Here is a 20266-nt window from a genome sequence, read left to right as displayed (position 1 = left end):
CGTTGTGTAATCGTTTTAAAAAAGTGTGGGTGCACTATTAAAATATTAATTTTTTATTTTATTTTTTTATATAGGTTTTATGTTTTATACACTTTTTCAAAAAGATTACGCAGTGATTGCATAATTCACAGTAATAAATATATTTTCTCATATACTAATACTATTAAAACTGAAAAATCGAAACGAACCAGATCGAAATCAATAAAATCGAAAGTACCGATTTAGAAGAATAACTGATACATAATCGATTTTTAAAAATATAAAACTAGTAAATATTAACTTGGCCCTAAATTTGACCTAAAATTAGATCAAACTGGACTAGTTACATTCTTATCTTGTGATAAATGATAATTGTCAATAAAGAGAGTGACTTAGGGATATATTATATATATCATTGAAATAAATGAGAAAGGAATAATAGATAAAGTAACCCAAAAATACCTGCGTGTAATTTGCGCTGTCTGTCTCGTCATCTTTCTTCTCCTCCTTCTCTCACCTTCTTCTTATTTCAACAGACACCAACATACAATTCTCGAAGGATTTCAGAAGACCTCTTCCCATTTTCCGCTTTCCTCTTCCTTTCCTCTTCGTATCGATTTCTTTTCACGCTTCAAATTGTTTCCGTCGGATCAGGTTCGTTCGATCTCCTTCCCCATTCTGATCTGGGTTCCTTCCGATTCTTTATATTTTATGCGCTTCAGATCTATTCCTCCCTCTTTTCTTCTATATTTCTTAAATGTAGATTCAGCTCCACTTGACCTGCCTTGCCTCCTTAATTTGGTGGCCTCTCTCCTGTCTGTCTTTCTATTGTTTGTTTTCTTTGCTAGATGCCCGTCTTTCTATTCAACCGTATAGGATTGATCTCCATTTACTTTTTTTTTTTTTATATATACATAATTCTGTTTAATTTTTGTGGAATTCGGTATATATTTTGTTTGTAATTTGGATCTGCTGCTTGGTAAAGAAGTTTCATATCTTATGTCTAATTGTAAATGGCTTATTTACAAATTCTGTTTCATTTGCATTTATGGTTTGAATTGGATTCTTGAAACTTTCATTGAAGGTTCAATAATCAGTCGCTTATTCTGTATTGATTTCCTGCGTACTGGAGTTTTAATTCCATTGTTGCACACAAAAACACGGTCTTGTGAATTTTGGGAACAGAATATTATTGTTAGCACTGATTTTCTCTTCTTATTCTGCGATATTATTCGTGCGTTTATATAACTTCTTAATACCATGATGTTTTTCGGTTTGCAGTCTAGTGGTTAGAGGGTGGGTTTAGGATGAGTTACTGACTCAGACGTTTGATTTTGTAGTAGGACTTCCCCTTGTTAGCTGATACACAGTTTTGGCCGGTGGGAGATACAAAAGGCATGCGTTGGTGAGGTTTTCAGTGTTGTAAAAAAATGATGTTTGCCAGTTTTTTGGGTTTCTTTGTTGATTTCCTTTTTTTGTCTTTTTGGTTTGACGGTCAATGATCGTGGCTTAATCTGAAGGGGATGGATAGGTTATTGTAGTGATTTCATTTTTAGTTGAATTACTGATGCTCGATTGGAACTCAATTTCGGCCATTATGGCTCTGAGTTTCACACTTTGTGCTTTTCTTTCCTTTGTTGGAAGTCAATTTGATGTGGTGGGCCTAGATAGATCTTTATTTATGGTATTAATAAGTTTATCTGTCATTTTCTTTGAAGATCTTGGATATTTGTGTTCATTTTCGTTTAGTCAGTGATTATGATTTCTTTGTGCTATGTCAAATTTTTTCAAAGAGTCAAGCAGAGTTCAAAGATACTCATTTCTTTGAAGATCTTGGATATTTGTGTTCATTTTTGCTTAGTCAGTGATTCTGATTTCCCTGTGCTATGTCAATGTTTTTGAAGAGTCAAGCAGAATTCCAAGATTCGAAAGTATTGTAATTAGTCCAAAGCAGTGGGATGAAAGATATGATTCTTGACATCATGTGTAGTGTGTGTTTGTGTATACAAGTGTTGAGCCGCATAAGAGCCATGGAATCTAATCCCTTAACCTTCACTTGGAGCAGTGTGTGAAGAATATTTGAAGAGGGATTCCTTTGAAGTGGGCTGCACAACTCTGCTGTTGTAGAGCATTTTTTTTTTAACACCGGCTACGATGAAGAAAGTACTTGGTCAAACTGTTAGGGATATGTAAGTCTTGGCTGTGATTCTCATTATGTAGTGCTTATCATGGTAGCCAATCATTTGAGTATTTTTTTTCTTGATTCATTTTTAGAAACATAAAGATTGTTCTTTGGATGCTTTCTGGTAAAATGCAGAATCAGTTTTTGTCAAGTTTCTTTATTATTATAGGGCACATTTTTTTAAAATGCTCTATTCTATACCCTTTTATTACAGCAAGAGAGAGGTGAACAAAAAAGTGCTTAAAGTTCCTGGAATAGAACAGAAGGTATAGATTTACTTCCTTTTATGTTTTCTTTTGCTCTTTTGGGTGATGAAATGACTAATTCATCCATCCTCTATGTATAGGGTCAATGGAACCAGAACAACTTATTAACTATCATAAATTATGATTCACATTGCCTTCCAGATGATGTATATATGATCTCGAAATGAAATGCAATGTGACTTAATCTATTCTTCTGACTGTTAGGTTCTTGATGCTACAAGCAATGAGCCCTGGGGTCCTCATGGATCGCTTCTTGCAGATATTGCACAGGCAACCAGAAACTAGTAAGCTTGAATTGTTCTCTAATACAGGTTTTTTGCATTGCTTATTCATGCCAAGTAGCTCTCTCTCTCTCCTCTCTCTTTCTAGCTTCTTTTTTGAGCAAAAGAGTTTGCTTTAATATTCATGCAGTCATGAATACCAAATGATCATGGCAGTAATCTGGAAGCGGATTAATGATACAGGCAAGAACTGGCGGCATGTCTATAAGGTTTGTTTTTTTGGAATTTAATTTAGTAACTTTTTTTTTTTTTTATAAGTAATATGAAATTTTATTAATAAGCATATTCCAGGTACACTGGAGGTATACATGTGAATACACCTATTTAGGATCTAGTAACTGATACAAGGAAATCTTGGAAACTGAGACCATTAAGCTCTAGAGCGATGGCCCACATAAATAAAGCCTTCCAAAAAAACCTCCTAAACTCTTCTATGGAACGTTCCTGATCCTCAAAAAGTCTATCATTTCTTTCACTCCAAATACACCAAAGAATACAAAGAAGAGCCATCTTCCATACAGCCGCAATCTGTAGTGTCCCCGCAATTCCTCTCCAGCTTGCAATTAATTCTATCACTCTTCCCGGCATGACCCATGCTATATCCATTCTGCTGAAGAAAAAATTCCAGATTTCCCGAGCAAATTCACAATGTAAAAGTAAGTGGTCTACCGTTTCACCATTCTTTCTGCACATACAACACCATTCGGTTATGATTATGCCTCTTCTTCTTAGATTGTCCATAGTAAGAATCTTCCCTAATGCTGTTATCCATACAAAGAATGCAACCTTTTTAGGCGCTTTGCTTCTCCAAATGTTCTTCCAAGGAAAATTGTGTCTTCGCTGCATAGTAATTGTATCATAAAAGGAGCACACAGAAAAATTCCCTTTCCTCGAAGGCTTCCATACCATCTTGTCCTCACTTGTAACATCAATAACCGTGTTATACAGCAAGCTGAGAAACTCCACCATCCCGGTAACTTCCCAATCATGTGCATCCCGAGTAAGACTTATATTCCACTCCTGTGCACCATTGCTTATTACCCTCAAATCAGCCACCATTGCTTCTTTGTCCCGAGCAATTCTGAAAATATTAGGATAGACCTCCTTTAGAACCGTTTCTCCCACCCACACTTCATTCCAAAAGCTGACCCTCCTGCCATTTCCCACACAAAGACGAGTGTTACTAGCAAAGGTACACCAACCTTTCCTTATGTACTTCCATAACCCCACCCCATAAGTCCCCTTACTTTCCTTAGAGCACCAACCCCCCCGTTCACTTCCATACTTCATATCAATCACTTCTTTCCATAAGGCTCCCATTTCCTTGTTATACCGCCATAACCATTTTCCTAATAATGCCTCATTAAAGGCCCTCACATTCCGGACCCCCAAGCCCCCATCTCTCAATGGAGTACACACCTTATTCCACCCTACTAGATGGAATTTGAGCTCCTCGCCTAAGCCACTCCACAGAAAATCATGTTGAAGTTTCTCCATTTTTGTTGCTATGCTAGCGGGGAGAGGAAATAGAGACAAGTAGTATGTAGGAAGGTTGGATAGTGTGCTCTTGATAAGAATGGTCCGCCCCCCTTTAGTTAAATACAACCTTTTCCACCCGGTCAATTTATTCTCTAATTTCTCCAACACCTCCTCCCAAATTACCTTGTCTTTGAAAGTAGCCCCCAAGGGGAGGCCAAGATACTTCAATGGCAAAGAAGAGACTCCGCATCCCAAAATGTTGGCCAACCCTCTAATGTTCCTTGCCTCACCAACCGCAACCATCTCCGTCTTTGCAAGATTAATTTTTAACCCCCATACCGCTTCAAAACACAATAAAATGGCCTTCAAAGCTTGTACATGTCCTGCATTTGTCTCACAAAACAGCAATGTGTCGTCCGTGAACAATAGATGTGAGATGTTAATGTTTCCCATTACAAAACCAGCCAAGAAACCCCCCCTCCACCGCAGCTGACAGCATTCGACTTAGGGCCTCCATTACGATGACAAATAAAAGGGGTGATAATGGATCACCTTGTCGTAGTTCCCGCGAGCTATTAAAGAAGCCCATTGAATCTCCATTTACTAACACTGAGAAACGAGCCGTTGACACACAATGTCTCATCCACCTTCTCCATCTTGTCCCAAAACCACATCTACTCAACATGTATAACAAGAAGTCCCAGTTGACATGATCATAGGCCTTTTTCATGTCTAATTTGCATAGAATACCTTGCTCTCCTGACTTGATCCTGTAGTCCAAACACTCATTTGCTATAAGAACCGAATCCAGTATTTGGCTCCCTCTCACAAAAGCATTTTGAGTCTTAGAAATAATTTTATCCATAACTTTGCTCATTCTATTAGCTAGGACTTTAGAGATTATCTTATAAATGCTCCCCACCAGACTAATAGGACTGAAATCTTGCACCTCTATAGCACCCTTTTTTTTGGGACCAGTGCGATGAAAGTAGCATTCAAACTCTTCTCGAATTTTCCATATGTGAAAAATTCCTGGAAAACCTGCATTACATCTTCCCTCACCACCTCCCAGCACTTCTGAAAGAAAGCCATAGTAAAGCCATCCGGTCCTGGTGCTGTCTTTATTCATTTTCCTGATTACTATGTGTACCTCTTCCTCTTCAAATGGTCTCTCCAACCAAACCATACTACTTTGGTCGATGTGCTCAAAATCTAATTTGTCTAAAGTAGGTCTCCAATCATGAGGTTCTGATAACAAGTGTTCAAAGTGTCCAGCCACATGATTCTTAATTTCAGCTTGATCTGTAAGTGCACTGCCATCCACTTTTAGGGACTCAATGGTATTGAACCTCCTGGGAGAGTTTGCAATGCGATGAAAAAACTTCGTGCACCTATCTCCCTCCCTAAGCCACAAAGCCCTTGACTTTTATCGCCACAAAATTTCCTCCATAAGAATCACTCTTTCCAAATCAGCAACGACTTGCCCTTTGCGATTGCTCTTATCTCCACCTCCCTCCAAGCTTTGTAACTCCTGAAACAGATTTTTTTTTTTTGTAGTGTAACATCACCAAATATTTGCTCATTCTATAACTTCAGATCCTTTTTCAACGCCTTCAACTTTCCAGCCAATACATTACTCGGGTTGCCCTGCAAATGATATGAGCTCCACCATTGTCCCACCAACTCCACAAACTCCTCATGTTTTAGCCACATATTCTCAAATTTAAAAGGCCTTCTACCCCCTGGGATCCCTCCACAATCCAGCACAATGGGAAAGTAGTCCGAACAAATCCTCGAGAGCCTTTTCTGAGAGAGATTTGGATAATGTTCCTCCCAAGAAGGAGATATTAAGAATCTATCTAGTCTTGACCAGGCTTGGTTTGAGGACCAAGTATAATCACTCCCCATTAGTTGTACATCCATTAATTCTAGCTCATAAATAATTTCTGAAAATTCCCTCATAGCAAGAGTTTGTCGACCCTCCCCTGATCTTTCGCTAGGAAATCTAGTCGCATTAAAATCTCCTCCAATACACCATGGAACCTCCCACAATGAAGCCATGCCTGCAAGTTCATCCCAAAGCATCCGCAGCTCACAATCCAAATTAGGACCATAAACACTAGCGAAAGCCCACGCAAACCCATCTTCAAAGTTTTTGAACAAGCACCCCACCGAATATTCTCCCACAAACTCATCAATATTCTCCACCACCCTTTTATCCCACATAACTAATACTCCCCCCGAGGCCCCTTTCGAAGGTAAATAGGACCATCCTGCAAATTGGCAGCTCCATAAACTCCTTATGACTCTTCTTGTAATAATCTTCAATTTTGTTTCCTGCAAGCAAATCATGTCCAGCTTCCATTGTCTCAACAAAGATCGAACCTGGAGGTGTTTGTTAACCTCATTCAACCCCCTTACATTCCAGCTCAGAATTTTTGGCTTTATTTAACAATTGAAACAGCCCTTCCCTTATTTCTACTACGACTTGTACTCCTCTCCTTTCCATCCTTGCCATCATAATTGATAGACCAAGTAAGCCTTCTCAACTCCCTACTTTTTTTTTGATATAGCACCATGTTGATAGTGACTGGCCTCAATGGCTGTTAACAGCGCCTTAAATTGGTCTTCATAGCCCACACACGAGATCCCCACCACACTCTGCATCTCTATCACCTTATTCAAGACCCAATTATGAGGTAAGGGAGTTATCATACTTATTGGAGAAGGATCCTCTGAGAAATCCTCACCCTCAAACAGAACCATTGAACCTTCCCCCTCCACCTTCCTTCTCTCCTTTTTTTCCACTTTTTCCCCTACCCGAGAGGCTTTAACCCCTTCTACATCTGGAATTTCATCTTCTTCCCCCAGGCCTAGGCTGTTCTTCACTTGCTATGGGTTCCTCTTCCTCCAACGTCATGGTCTGTGTCTGACCCAAGCTTCCCATCGCACTCATCAGCCTTCCAGCAGTTCTCGGCTCACTCATCGGCGTGCTCTGGATCTCCTGCAGTGACGTCGGGTTGCACAGGATCAGTTTCGAAGTTATTGGCGTTTTCTGTCCCATCGGCAAGGTCAACTCCTCATCCACAGATGTCGGGTTACACGCAGAGTCCAGAAAGTCCCCGTTGTTGCCAAAAGTTCTCCCTCTTCCGTAACCACTGCTAAGTTGGCCTCCACCGGACCACCGTCTGCCTCCTTCGAGACCACCGAAAAAATCTGGGTTGACTTTGTCACCCTTTGCTCAAGTATCGGCTCCGATATTGAAGATTTCAGCTTGGCTGAAATATCGGATGAAGCGGGATACCTCCTCCCCGTATCCACCCACTTCTTTCTCGGGTTGGGCCGAGATCCAGCCCTTTACCCTTCAGCCCAGCCATCAAGTCATGACCCAACTGCACTTCTGCTTCATGGCCCAAGTCCAAGCCCAAACCCATGTTTCTTTTTTCTTCCGCCCTTATGATAAGCCATTCAATTTTTCCCTGCATGGCTTTGACTTGTGCCATCAGCTTCTGTAACACGCCTTCCTCCCTTTCCATATTAAGGCTATCATTTTCTCTGTCATTTCCTACTACACTCTGTGTAGCAGCTGGAAAAACTCCTCTTGGCAGACCTATCCTATCTCTCGGCTTGTCCCCTATTCTGACATTGGGAAGCTGGTTACTAGGCCTCTGTTGAAGAGCCTCCCTATACGACCGAGAGGCATAATGCACAGCCTTCTCTGGTGGTGGTAGGACAGCAGAGCTTCTTCCCACCTCCCTCATCACTTCTATCTATTTGTGCTCTGGTATACAAATAGAGTTTCTGTGGCCACCTCCTCCATATGCCACCACCTCCATGTATCCACCCCTGAAGTTGGAGCATCTCTGCGCAGTGTAACCTCTTCCTCGTTCTCGATGTGCAGAATAGAACACCTTCCTCCCACTTTTCAGACAATCCTCCATGGCTTTAATGAACCATCTAACCATGTTCAGACCCAAACACATCTATGTTATCGCTCTTTTCCCTCTCTCAATAATGAACACTTGCACCCCATCTCTAAAAACCTCAAATTCCTTAGCTTCTATAACCACAAATTTCGAAAGCCCCATCCCACTCAAGATTTAGCAACCTCAAGCTTCACCAGAAAGAAAGTTTTCACTTTTCCTCATGAGAAAACTTTAGGTGTATGGAGAGAATTTTCTCTCTCTGTCACAAAATTATTCTTTAATTTAGTAACTTTCAGATGCTAAATATTTAGTTTTCTCTCCAACTTATATGCTATTGTTACCTGTCTCTGTTCTATTTTTTTCCATATGTTAATGTAGTGTATGTTTAGTATCTACTGCTTTTAATTCTCTCATTATGTTTCTGATGGTATAAGTAAAAAAGTTATTGTTTGAGCTTCAGGCTTTGACTGTTCTGGATTACCTCGTAGCCCATGGGTCAGAGCGCGTCATAGATGAGACCAGGGAGCATGTTTATCAACTACAAGTAACTTCTGGTTCCTGGGTGCTATTTGACTGAGTAGAGTATTGGTTTTTTGTTAGAAAAATTTTCATTCACCTGGAAATGATTAGCACTGTATCATTGAGTTAATGATGAGTTGATTTTTCCCACTTGGCAGACATTGGCCGATTTTCAATATATTGATTCCAGTGGAAGGGACCAGGGAAACAATGTCAGGAAGAAATCCCAGAGTCTTGTGGTTCTAGTGAACGATAAAGAAAGAATAATTGAAGTTAGACAGAAGGCTGCTTCTAACAGGGACAAGTAAGCCTGTTCTCAGAGTTGAAATTACTTTCATTCTTATATTGGCTATATGCTATTACATTGTCAATTTAGCCCATTTCTCTTTGTCTTTGACCTTTCATTCCTCTGCCCACTTTTTGTTACTTTATATACCTCCCCGCCAATAGATAGAAGTAAATGGGAATAACCAAGCTACGTCTACAAATTTCCATGACCATGCTGCTTTAAAGCCAACGCAATGTTTAGTCATTTGCTATGAATATGTTATGAGCAAAAGTTATATGCATTGGGATTAATCATCTTGCCGTTGTTGTTTTATTGGTCAACTTTTTGCCATTTAAGGTTTTGTGTGTCTTTAGATTCCATTTTCTTGTTGAAATAACCCCATTACATTTTTTTTTTTATAATTATCAGACAAGTGAATGTCTAAAATGTCTTCACATTAAGTACCTTTGTTAGCTTTCCTTTCATTTATCAGCTCTACAAATTTTTATGAGTTATTTTTTCAAGTTTTAGTTCTTTTGGAAGGGTAGCTTGCTTATGTGTCTTCTTACAAAGAGTTCATATTCTGTGATATTTTTCTGTTGTATAACACATCAGAAGATCCATCTTCTTTGCCTTATTCATTTAGTGGATTTTTACTTTGCTCTCTAACGCATAATTGAGCTAAGATTGTCATTATTGATAGTCTATTTGGTTGAGGTGGTGCAATTTTTCTTTTTTTAAATGTTCCCCAATCACCACAGTGAAGAATGTAGTAACTTTTGTGGAATTTCTTGTATACTTGGTCCTATTGAACATAAGCCCCCTTCTCATATTCTACAATAGAAATACTTTCTAGCTTTAAGAACGTGTGGAAGAGCATATGATATGCTGGTGGAGAACACTCGATTTTTCTTTTTAAGAAATTATTAGCAATGTGGTACTCAATTGTTAACTTATGGCTTAATAGGTTCCATAGCACCTCATCAACTGGCGGAATGTATAGGCCCAGTTCATATTCTGGTGTCGGAGGATATGGTGACAGATTTGATGATGATCGTTGTGAAGGCCGCTACGGAAGCAGGGATGAAGACAGGAATGGCTTTGGGAGAGAGAGAGAAACTGGTTATAGGGATGATGACCACCATGGTAGATACGGGGACTCACGTAGTCGTGATGGAGATCGTTATGGCAGAGATTACGAGGAACGCTATAGCAGAGATGGTTATAGGGATGACGACTATCGAGGAAGAAGTCAGAGTGTCGATTACCAGTATGGATCAAGAAGCAGGAGCTCTGACAGAGACAGAGACCATGCTTTTGATGAAGATGGTCAATACTCATCTCGGTATGTGTTTATATTCACTGATGTTATAGAGTAACATATCACTTTTTCCTCTCTCTTATCATCTTTTCAAATTGTTGTTTTTATCTTGCATCTTTAGTTGGTTAAGTTTTTTGTTTTTTGTTTTTTTTTTTGTTTTTTTTTTTTTTGAGGATTGAGGAAGCAAATTTTTCATTTTACGTCTAGGTCTTTCTTGTCAATAAACAGTTTCAAAAACTGTAATCTGATAGAACCTGCTTGGAATAAAAGGATTATCCAATGAACATCCCCATTTTGATGCTTGAGAATGAAACTATTTTGGTACTTGTAAAAGATTGTTTCGTGTTGAATGGAACTACTCTAGTGCAATGCCTGTTTGCAAAGTTCTATGTTCCTTTTACAATGTAAGTATGCAGATGATGGCTTCCTGAGATCCTTGAGCTTGAAAGTTTACATAGCTTTTATTTTCTCCCCTACAGAGGCAGTGGTGGCAGAGCCAATGATCAATCTCTAGATGGAAGGTATATTCTTTGTAGATGCATGGTCAAATGCTGGCGTTGTTGGGTTTTAAGATCGACCTTGTCTAGAATTCGATCTAGCACAATCTATTGAATGACAAATATATACCCTTTTGGCAGGCGGCTTGAACGGAAATTTTCTGAACAGAATATTGGTGCTCCTCCAAGTTATGAAGAAGCTGTAAGTGAGTCCCGAAGCCCTGTTCACAGTCAAAGGTATAAATAGTGAATTGTTGTTTTCCTTGACTATTAGTCTATTACCTACTAGTTGAGCGTATTCTAACATTTTTTTATGACAGGAATGAAGAAGCTTCAGCAGCATCTGCTCCCAAAGATTTGCCACCTGTTGACAATATTCCAAGTCCAGCAACCACTTCTCATGGTACTTTGGCATCTACCCAGAACCAGGAAGTTGAGGCTTCTGATGAATTTGATCCTCGTGGTCCACTTTCAGGTACTGAAAACTATATAAAAATGTTTATTTAGGTTCTAGACTGAGCTGCTCCATTTACTCTTCCACCAATATCTTAATGAATTCTTCACATTACCTGTCCTTATGAAGAATTTATATAATGTGTGATGGGTTGAAGAAATGTTAGTATATTTTTCACTTTTCGGACATACATTTTTCTAAAATATGATTCAAATGGGAGCAATTTTTTGTTATTTTGATTGTTGGGATCAACATTTAGGTTATTAAATTTGTCTTTTGTTTATCTACGTATTTTCATTTATCCCCCAAACTATCAATTTTGGAACACTTTCTCAAACTACCAAACAATTGTAATCTACTCCCTCCATCCAAAATTTGACCTAATACCCTGATAAAAATTTAAAACTTCCAAAAAATTGAAGAAAGTGCAAAACGTTAAAAAAACATGACAAAAGTATAATTATATAAAAAAATATTCAAAAAAGAAACAATAAATATTGGGAACTAATTTTTTTGAAAACCCAAAAATAAAAAAATTTATTATTTTTTTAAACAAACAAAAAAAAATTTAAAAATAACATGAAAATAACTCATTTTTAACTTTGAAAATTAATATTTATATTTTTTTAAAAATATTTTAGATTTATAATTTTATTATTTATAAATATTTATAGTTTTTAAAAATAATTGCTTTGAATTTAGTAGGGTATTTTTTCTTTTCTGAGACTTCTTAGGTGTAATTATCTTTTTAAAAGGAAATTGGGGTAGATTCAATTTCTTACTACTTTTGGTGCTGATTGCCCAAATTATGGTTCGAGGGGTGATTGATATTTGGGTCATAGTTTTAGAGGGGGTGTATTTTCCCCTAAGAATTAAGTTAAAATTATGAAATTGTGACATGGGGTGCTTAGGCTTAGGACCCCATACAATTTGTTTTTAGAATTAACCCCTAGTAGAATTGGTTTAATTTTTATGTCAGTTAACACAACAGAAAACATGAGGCCGAATCACAGATTGTCGTGTCTTATACTGATTTTATGTTTTTAAAAAGCTGAAAATGAGAAAAAACTGTTGAGCTACCCACGTGGTGGCCGGGATCTAGCCACCATGTAGTGGCCAGGGTTGGTGACTTGTTACCATTGTCGGAATTTGGCCACCATGGGGATGGCCTGATCTTGGGCATGCATGTGGTGGCTTATTTCTGGCCACCATCGAGGGGCCAGAACCTAGCCACTGTTGTGGCTTTCAAAGTTTGTTTTTTTAATATATTAATCGATTGTATCACAAAAAATTTAATTTCATTATTTAAACAATGAAAAATTAACCGTGGCAGTCTATGAATAATCGGCTACGTGTTTACTGTTACCGTTGGTGGACCAAAAAATTAACGTTAGTCATCCTAATATGCTCATACCTCAGGGGGTTATTTCGATGAAAATAAAAATTACACAAGGTTCTAAGGGCTTGTTTGGGTAACGAGGTATTCTTAGATATTTTCAAAATTTGTTATAATTTCATTCCCAAACATTTCTCAAACATAAAATTCCTTTCAATCTCAAATTTTTAACTCTTTCATCTAATCATTATCCAAACACAAAACCCAATACAACTTTCCCAAACTTCCAAACAAACCATAGAAAACAATACAACTTTTTCAAATTTCAAAATAAAAATAATATTTAAACAATTTTTCAACTTTATAATATTTTTATTCAATTTTTTTTCTCTCCTTCCCAAAACCCAATAAAAATTTTAATTGAAACCATTTCACTACTATTTACAAAATTCTAGATATTTTAAGTCCCCAAACCAGCCCTAAATCTTAGTACCCCATAGCACACTGATCTTTGACCAAAATTTTTTGAAGGATTAATTTCAAAGCTAATACTTGGGTTTTCATTGTTTATAAATAACTACATTAGTTTTAAAAACTCGTAATTAGGTATCATTTTTTTTTGATAAGTAAAAATATTATATATTCTTGATTTTTTTGTTTACTTATAAAATATATATATATTATATATCAATAGGAGTAACCAAGTACACTGGGCATATACAAGAAAAAACCTAGCCCATACTAGAGAGCTCCTAATGACCCAAAAAGCCCGTAAAAAAATACCCAAAATACACCAAGTACAAGTTGTAATAGAACACACAACCCCAACCCCAACCCCTTATTTCCTATAAGACAAATAGTCCACCTGAAACTCCCTCTACAAGAATGTTTTCATACTGCCCTCCCTTTAATCTTCCCTTGACTTGAGCTACCATCCTTAGCATTGTAGTTGATTGCCCAAAAAAGACGCTTTAACTCCCTGCTTTTCTTAAAACTTGATTTGGTTTCAAGCGAGTGGCTCGCCTCAATTGCAGTGAATAATGCTTTAAATTGATCTTCGCATCCTTCATGTGAAAGCCCCACGATATGCTGAATCTCATTAACATTATGCAGAACCCAATCTGATGGTGAATCTGCCATATTGTTTATTGGAGGAGGAGAAACCAGGGGAAGAACATTATCCCCAGACACAGTTGGGTACTGTGGCTGTATGGGCCACCTTCAGCCAGGGGGCAGTTCTTCTCCCCTATCGGTGGTTACCAACCACAGGCTCCTCCCTTTTCCTAGACATCTTTTCAAGACTTAACAATATTTTAATTTTTTTTCTTTTTTGAAAAATTTTTTATTTTAAAATTTTTTATATTAATTTTTTAATAAATTTGTATGATTGTAAGTGAGATGCCAAGTGTCAGTTTTTTATTGGCTAACCCGTGTCATATTGCCATGTGGCCTATCCTGCCTTTAAAAAAACTAACGGCTGTTGGGCAGAGTTTGCTAATTGCAATTTTCTTAAAAGTCATGATTAATTCTGTAAATGTTGAAGCCTGATGTAGCTATTGCAAAATTGATTTTGTTATTAACCCTTTTCTTAAAATTAATTGTTCGTACTTTATAGCATATTGAAATGCCTTTGGCTTTGAATGCGGCGGCGGTTCATAGAGCATAGAGAAGTTTACTTGAAAATCCAATTAGTTGCTGTAACCTCAATGTCCAGTGGTCTCTAATGGATCAAAAATTTAAAACAAAAGAATGGAAAAGAAAAAGAAGAAAATAGAGTTGCTACATCTACAATGGGATTTTTTTTTTATAAGTAAGAAGAGATTTTATTAGAAATGAATGTATAGGCGAAGCCCATGTACACAAGAAGAATACAAAAGAAAATACCTAGAAGTAGCGACATCAGAAAATCATGAATGGAACAGCAAAGAGTTCACAAATCTACAATGGGATTGAGTGTCTCAATTAGCTAACTGACTCTGGTTTTTGGCAGTTCATGCATCAAGGATACTGAAATGGGTGTTGGTTTTAATGTGGACTGAATGTGGTTGGTATGATAAAAAGTTTTATTAAGAAATTGAACAGTGGTATGCACATTGTGTGATTTGTTTGCCGGTGTCAGAATTCTACTAGTATCATGGCAAACAAAAGAAAGAGATTGCCAATTAACAATAAAGTGATGCCATCGGAATGGGTATTACAAAAAGTGATGGAGATAAAAAAAAATTGTGTTGGTATATTGTATTCGGGCTTTGAAGATCAATATATGGCTTTATTCATTGCCATTGAGATAGGACATTTCCAACCAGGGTGGACTCTTTATCCAATTTGGGCACAAAAGATCAGAGAATTGTAGAGAGTTACCTGGTCTATTAACTATGATGCAAGAGAGTATAGCTCAAGTCTTGGTAGAACCAAGGGGAGGGCACTGTTGGATTATGTATGAAGCCCAAATTCGACAGTGGCTGTCTTCTTATAATTCTATGGAGCCTCAAGTGTCATACATACCTGCAAACTGAAGGCATTGTAGAAGAGGATTTGAAGACTTGGAACAACCAAGTTTTTTTTAATGTGGAATGTCAGGATTATTGGAGGAATAATATAGGGTTTGGAATGTGGAAGAGGATATAGCACTTTCTGAAGCAGAGAAATTACGGATAGTTTGAGTGTACTTTGACCTCTAAAGGGTTACATTGATGGAGGAAATATCTTGGAGGCAGAAATTGAAGCATACAAAGTTTTTACATCGAGTGACCAACACATATAGGAGGAACAATGCTTATGATTGATGACTTAGCATCCTTGAATCAATTTGAGATCAAGGATCATATAGTCCAGTATTTTAAACACCTGCTTTCTGAATAGCTTGCTTGCAGGCTAAAGCTGAATTGAGTAATATTTAAGACCATAGATCAATAGAGAGGCACGTGGCTTTGGAGGCCTTTTGAAGAGGTTGAGGTTTTCCAGTGGTAATTAGTATGGCTAGTGACAAAGCATCAGGTCTAGATTGATGACTATGGCATTATTTTAATCTTTCCTAAAACAGCTGGCTCGGTATTAAAGACTACTAATGTTTCAGTCTTGTGAATGGCGTTTATAAGATACTATCGAATGTTTTTTTGGCCAATTACTGTAATTGAGAAGGTTGTATCGAAGTCCTAAAATGCATTTTTTAGAGGTACAAAAATATTAGATATGGTGCTTATTGTCAATGCCTGGCTAGTAGGTTCAAATTCCACCTATTAAACTGGGAAATGTATGCTTGTGGATTTCTAGGGGAGGGTTAGGAGTTTGAAACAAACTTGTATTTAATCACGCCCTACGAGGGGTCTTTGGAAAACAACTGTAGTAGATTCCAAGTTTGGTGATCATTTTGTTTTCCCCCCGCCGCGGGGGGTGGGATTTTGGAAAATTCAGAAGAGGATGGGAGTACATTCTAGACACACCAGGCTTGAGGTAGGTGATGGTGCAGCAGACTTAAGTCTCCATGAATTACCTCATTGCTTCTATTTCCTAATTGGTATTTTCTGTTGTATACATACTGCATACTTGATCTATGCCTACTGTTTTTATCGATAAAATTTTGGGTTTAAAAAAAAAAAAAAAGTTCACTCGCTTGCGCACACACACACACGCAGCCAGTTAGTCTTTAGTTGAAAAACTGCACTTTTGATCAACAGAAGCCGGCTTAACATTTTTTGACGGGTTAATTTTTCATTTGAAAGTTCTTTATCTTTTGATTCTATTTTCTATATTCTGTTAGATGTATACATCTATTTGTATATTCTTAAGTTAAATTTACTTTGCTGATTGGCATTGTTGTTGGATACTCATGTATTATGTTTTGCCATTTTTTTTCAGCTGCTCCAGCTACCTCAAACAATGCTGAGCTGGACTTACTTGGCTCACTGTCAGATTCATTTCCCTCAAACTCATTAGCCAATGTGCCAACTACATCTGTAACCACAGCCTCTGAGGCTGATGCCTACTCACACGCTGCTCCAGCGACCACTTTTGTGGCTGCAGCTTCAGAAGCTGATGTTGTGAATCAGGTATGCATCTTTTGCTACAATTATATGGTATGAATTTTTGGTACCATACAAACTGAAGTTTAAAGTGGTTTATTTAGTGTTTCATCTTTTCCCTTAGATGTGTCTGAAAGGCCCATTTTTTATACTATAGCAATATGATGTGATGATGGTCTAGTCCCTTCAATAGCAAATGAAGAGTCCCTGTTTGCTGTGCTAGATTTTCAGAGTCATTTTGAAATAGGCCTACTTTGTAGAATTTATATAAGTAAACAACCATATCTTGAAGTAGTGCCAGTTTGGAATTCAATAATATCCTAATATGACACAGAATTTGGATTGATAGTGTCTATCCTGGATGCAGGCTTTTGAAGATCCATTTGGTGATTCTCCTTTCAAAGCTCTTCCTTCTACCGACGGCTTCCCAACTCAACATCAGACTTCTGCTCCCACAACTTCCCTCCAGCTTACCACAAACAGGAGTGCTGAACCACCGCAGCAAGCTGCTCCAAAGGTCGATGCAGTCTCAAACTTTGACTTTGAGGACACATTTTCTGGCCCTACTTTCTCCGAACATATTGTTTACAAAATTCAACCTCCAACAAACTCACAGTATTCAGCTCAAGAACTGTCTAGTCCACAGCATAACACTGATATCCTAGCGGACATCCTCCCTCCTGGACCTTCATCCACTTTTACTTCACAGCAAGCTTTTCCAGGTCCAACTGGCCATCCTTTACAGCCAAATGCTAATATGTACAGCACTTTCCACACACAGGCAGGACCTGTAGCTCCTCAGATTGAACCTGGACCTCCTGCACAGCTTAGCAGTGGAAGCTTCCTTCCTCATGGAGGATCCACATCTCTCCCCACTTCACTCATGGTTCCACAAACTCCAGCTGGACCAACTGCACAGCTTAATGGTGGAAACTTTTTTCCACAACAGGGAGCACCTCCCATCACTTCGCACATGCCTCAAGCATCAACTGGGCCAACTTCACAGTTTAATGGTATGAACTACCTTCCACCACTACAGGGTCCTGCAACTCCAGTAGATGCACATGTTGCTCAAACTTCCACTGGACCAGCTGTTCAACCTAACAGTGATGTTCTTGGTAATTTACTTCCTCAAGCTGGACCAAATGCCCCTACAATTCCTCAACAAATTTTTCCATCTTCATCTGGATCACTTTCAACATTTCCTCAACCAGCAAAGGACAAGTTTGAGACCAAGTCAACTGTTTGGGCCGATACACTAAGCAGAGGGCTTGTTAATTTAAATATATCTGGACGTGAGTGTTTAATGCTCGTATAATTGTTGTTTTCGTTATTGTTATCATCATCATCATCATTTGTGTAAATTACATTTGGCACTTCCAAACTACAATAGTGGTTACTTTACTCCTCAGATTACCGCTACTCTTCATTGATCTGAACAGTCAGATATTAACGATTGAGTAATTTGTAACTTATGTTTTATGTGGGGAGTCAAAGGAAAACTTTCATAGTTTGGTGGTCATATTGCAAATAAAGTGGTTGTTTGAGGAGTTGAAATGTGATTACCACTACTACTAGTCTTATTACCATTATTATTCTTGTTTTTTTTATTAATATTACAAGAAGTTTGACATGATTTGTTTTTGTATGCAGCTAAAATAAATCCTATGGCGGATATTGGAGTTGATTTTGATGCACTTAATCGGAAGGAGAAAAGGATGGAAAAACCTGCCACAACTCCTGTTATGTCTACTGTCAACATGGGTAAAGCTATGGGATCTGGTTCTGGGATGGGCCGTGCTGGTGCCAGTGCCCTCAGACCTCCATCAAATCCTATGATGGGTTCTGGTATGGGCATGGTTGGTAGGCCCGGTGGTGGCATGGGCATGGGGGTATATGGAGGTATGAATCAACCCATGGGAATGGGAATGCAGATGGGGATGAATTTGGGCATGGGAATGAACATGGGGATGGGGGAAGGGGTCCAGATGCAACCACCAACTGGATTACCCCCAGGCTCAAACATATCTGGTGGTTATAACCCCATGATGGGGACAGGTGGTTATGTGCCTCAGCAGCCTTATGGCGGCGGCTATCGATGAGATGGAGCCAAGTACTTATGTTGTTAGAAAAGTAATTAATACCTAATAGGGTGAAAACGCAAGGCCAGAGTTGGAATCCGTCTACAATGCACTCTGGTCTGATATTTGCTATAGAGTTCTGTGTTTTTGTTCGAAAAGGTTAATCTTCTGGAAAATGACGGGTGCCTGTATGCTTATTCATTTTGTCTTTCTAATCCTATCATTCCTTTTGGGCCAAGGAGAGAGGTGTAGGAACGCTGGTTTCGGTTGTGATATTATTGGTCACTAAGGATGACCTTTCTTGGGTCTTCCACATATATTATTTTTTTTGTTACTTGTCAAACATGGTTGACTAGTTACTGTACAATAAATATGATGATTCATTCACTATTCTACATATTTAATTCTTCTTTCTCATTCCCCTTTATGAAATTTCTTTATTTTTCGTCTGTGAATAAAGCATCTGAAGTATGTATGACCCATCAAATTAACGTTTGAACTAGGGACAACCTGCGTTGCATGGCCTAGACATGCCTTGGTGGCGACTCCAAGCGACGTCTTGAGATTGAATGGATGCAAATCGGACCAAGGCTATTTTTTGTGCTTATTTAATATAGACCATTTAAGTGTTTAGTAATAGAATGACCAAAGATGAAATTATATAAAGTAGAAGTTTAAATTAGAGTAAAAAGATATATCTGTCCAAAAGCCAAAGCTTAGGACTATAATAATATATTTAAACCTTTTATAGTTAAACCAATAACTAATAAATATTATTATCTAATTATATACAATGAACTAAAACTAGCAATTTTCAGCATTTTTTACATCAAGTATTTATAAATGTAATTGAACTTTGTTTAAAAAATCACAATTCTATCTGGTAATCAATCTCCTTCAATGCCGAACTAAACACGTTGCCATCAACTCTTTCTTTGTTCGTGAAAGAACTACCAACGGCCAACTTCGAGTTTGTTTCATCTTTGGGAAGGATCAACCTGTTGGATTATGTGGAGCCTAGATGTGAGCTGAGAAGATGCTCGAGAGTTCACTTCGCTCGACGCTCAACTCTCGCTCGACAACGTACTCGAGAGAAGCTCATGTAGAGAGTTTGCTTGAGTAGCGCTTGACATTGGGCTCAAGCGTAGCTCAACCCAAGAGTTTGTTCGAGGTATGCTCGACGGTTGGTTCAAGTGAACGTCAAACAGAGAGCTCGCTTGAGATTTACTCGATAGGCTGCTTGAGTGAATGTTAAATTAAGAGTTCACTCGAGATACACTCGACATTCTGTTCAAACAAATAACTCAAAAGTTGTTGCCTTAGGGTTTCTGGTGTTGTAATATGTGTATATATATATATATGTATGTATTTTTATATGATAGAAGTTGCATCGTATTGAGAGTGAAGGCATAAAACAACATTTTGGAGTACAAGAGAGAGAGAGAGAGATAGAGAGAGAGAGTTGAGATTTTGAGTAGAGGGAAGCTCTTGTAACTCAGTGTGTTGCAAATCTCATTTGAATAAAATTCCCTATAACTTTATGGACGTACGCACGTTGCCTAACTATGTAGATTTTGTGTCATGTGTGATGGATTCCTGTGTTTTCTTATTTATTATTTTCACTATCTTCTTGCTATCATTGTTAGTGCGTATCT

The 20266-nt window shown here is 38.1% G+C and overlaps 1 protein-coding gene across 9 annotated transcripts; it reads left to right on the top strand.

Annotated features, from left to right (window-relative positions):
• Positions 1 to 415: 415 nt before the first annotated feature.
• LOC122300194 (clathrin interactor EPSIN 2-like) lies at positions 416 to 19028 on the top strand. Of its 9 annotated transcripts, none has more exons than XM_043110687.1 (15): positions 416 to 633; positions 1323 to 1384; positions 2045 to 2168; positions 2376 to 2427; positions 2632 to 2711; positions 2839 to 2917; positions 8574 to 8657; positions 8791 to 8936; positions 9868 to 10245; positions 10701 to 10742; positions 10860 to 10955; positions 11039 to 11193; positions 16367 to 16557; positions 16898 to 17825; positions 18184 to 19028. In XM_043110687.1, exons 3-15 carry the CDS (start codon positions 2134 to 2136, stop codon positions 18630 to 18632), a joined length of 2715 nt encoding a protein of 904 aa, XP_042966621.1. In that variant the 5' UTR covers positions 416 to 633; positions 1323 to 1384; positions 2045 to 2133; the 3' UTR covers positions 18633 to 19028. The 9 variants fall into 9 exon arrangements, with proteins under 9 accessions (XP_042966621.1, XP_042966625.1, XP_042966623.1 ...); XM_043110691.1 differs by having other exon boundaries at positions 1970 to 2168; XM_043110689.1 differs by having other exon boundaries at positions 1884 to 2168.
• The last annotated feature ends 1238 nt before the right edge of the window (positions 19029 to 20266 follow it).

Source organism: Carya illinoinensis, chromosome 2 (assembly GCF_018687715.1).
Source record: "Carya illinoinensis cultivar Pawnee chromosome 2, C.illinoinensisPawnee_v1, whole genome shotgun sequence".
In the NCBI taxonomy this organism is placed as follows: Eukaryota; Viridiplantae; Streptophyta; class Magnoliopsida; order Fagales; family Juglandaceae; genus Carya; species Carya illinoinensis.
The sequence above is the reverse complement of the archived record's forward strand: the minus strand, read 5'-3'. Positions and strand labels throughout refer to the sequence as shown.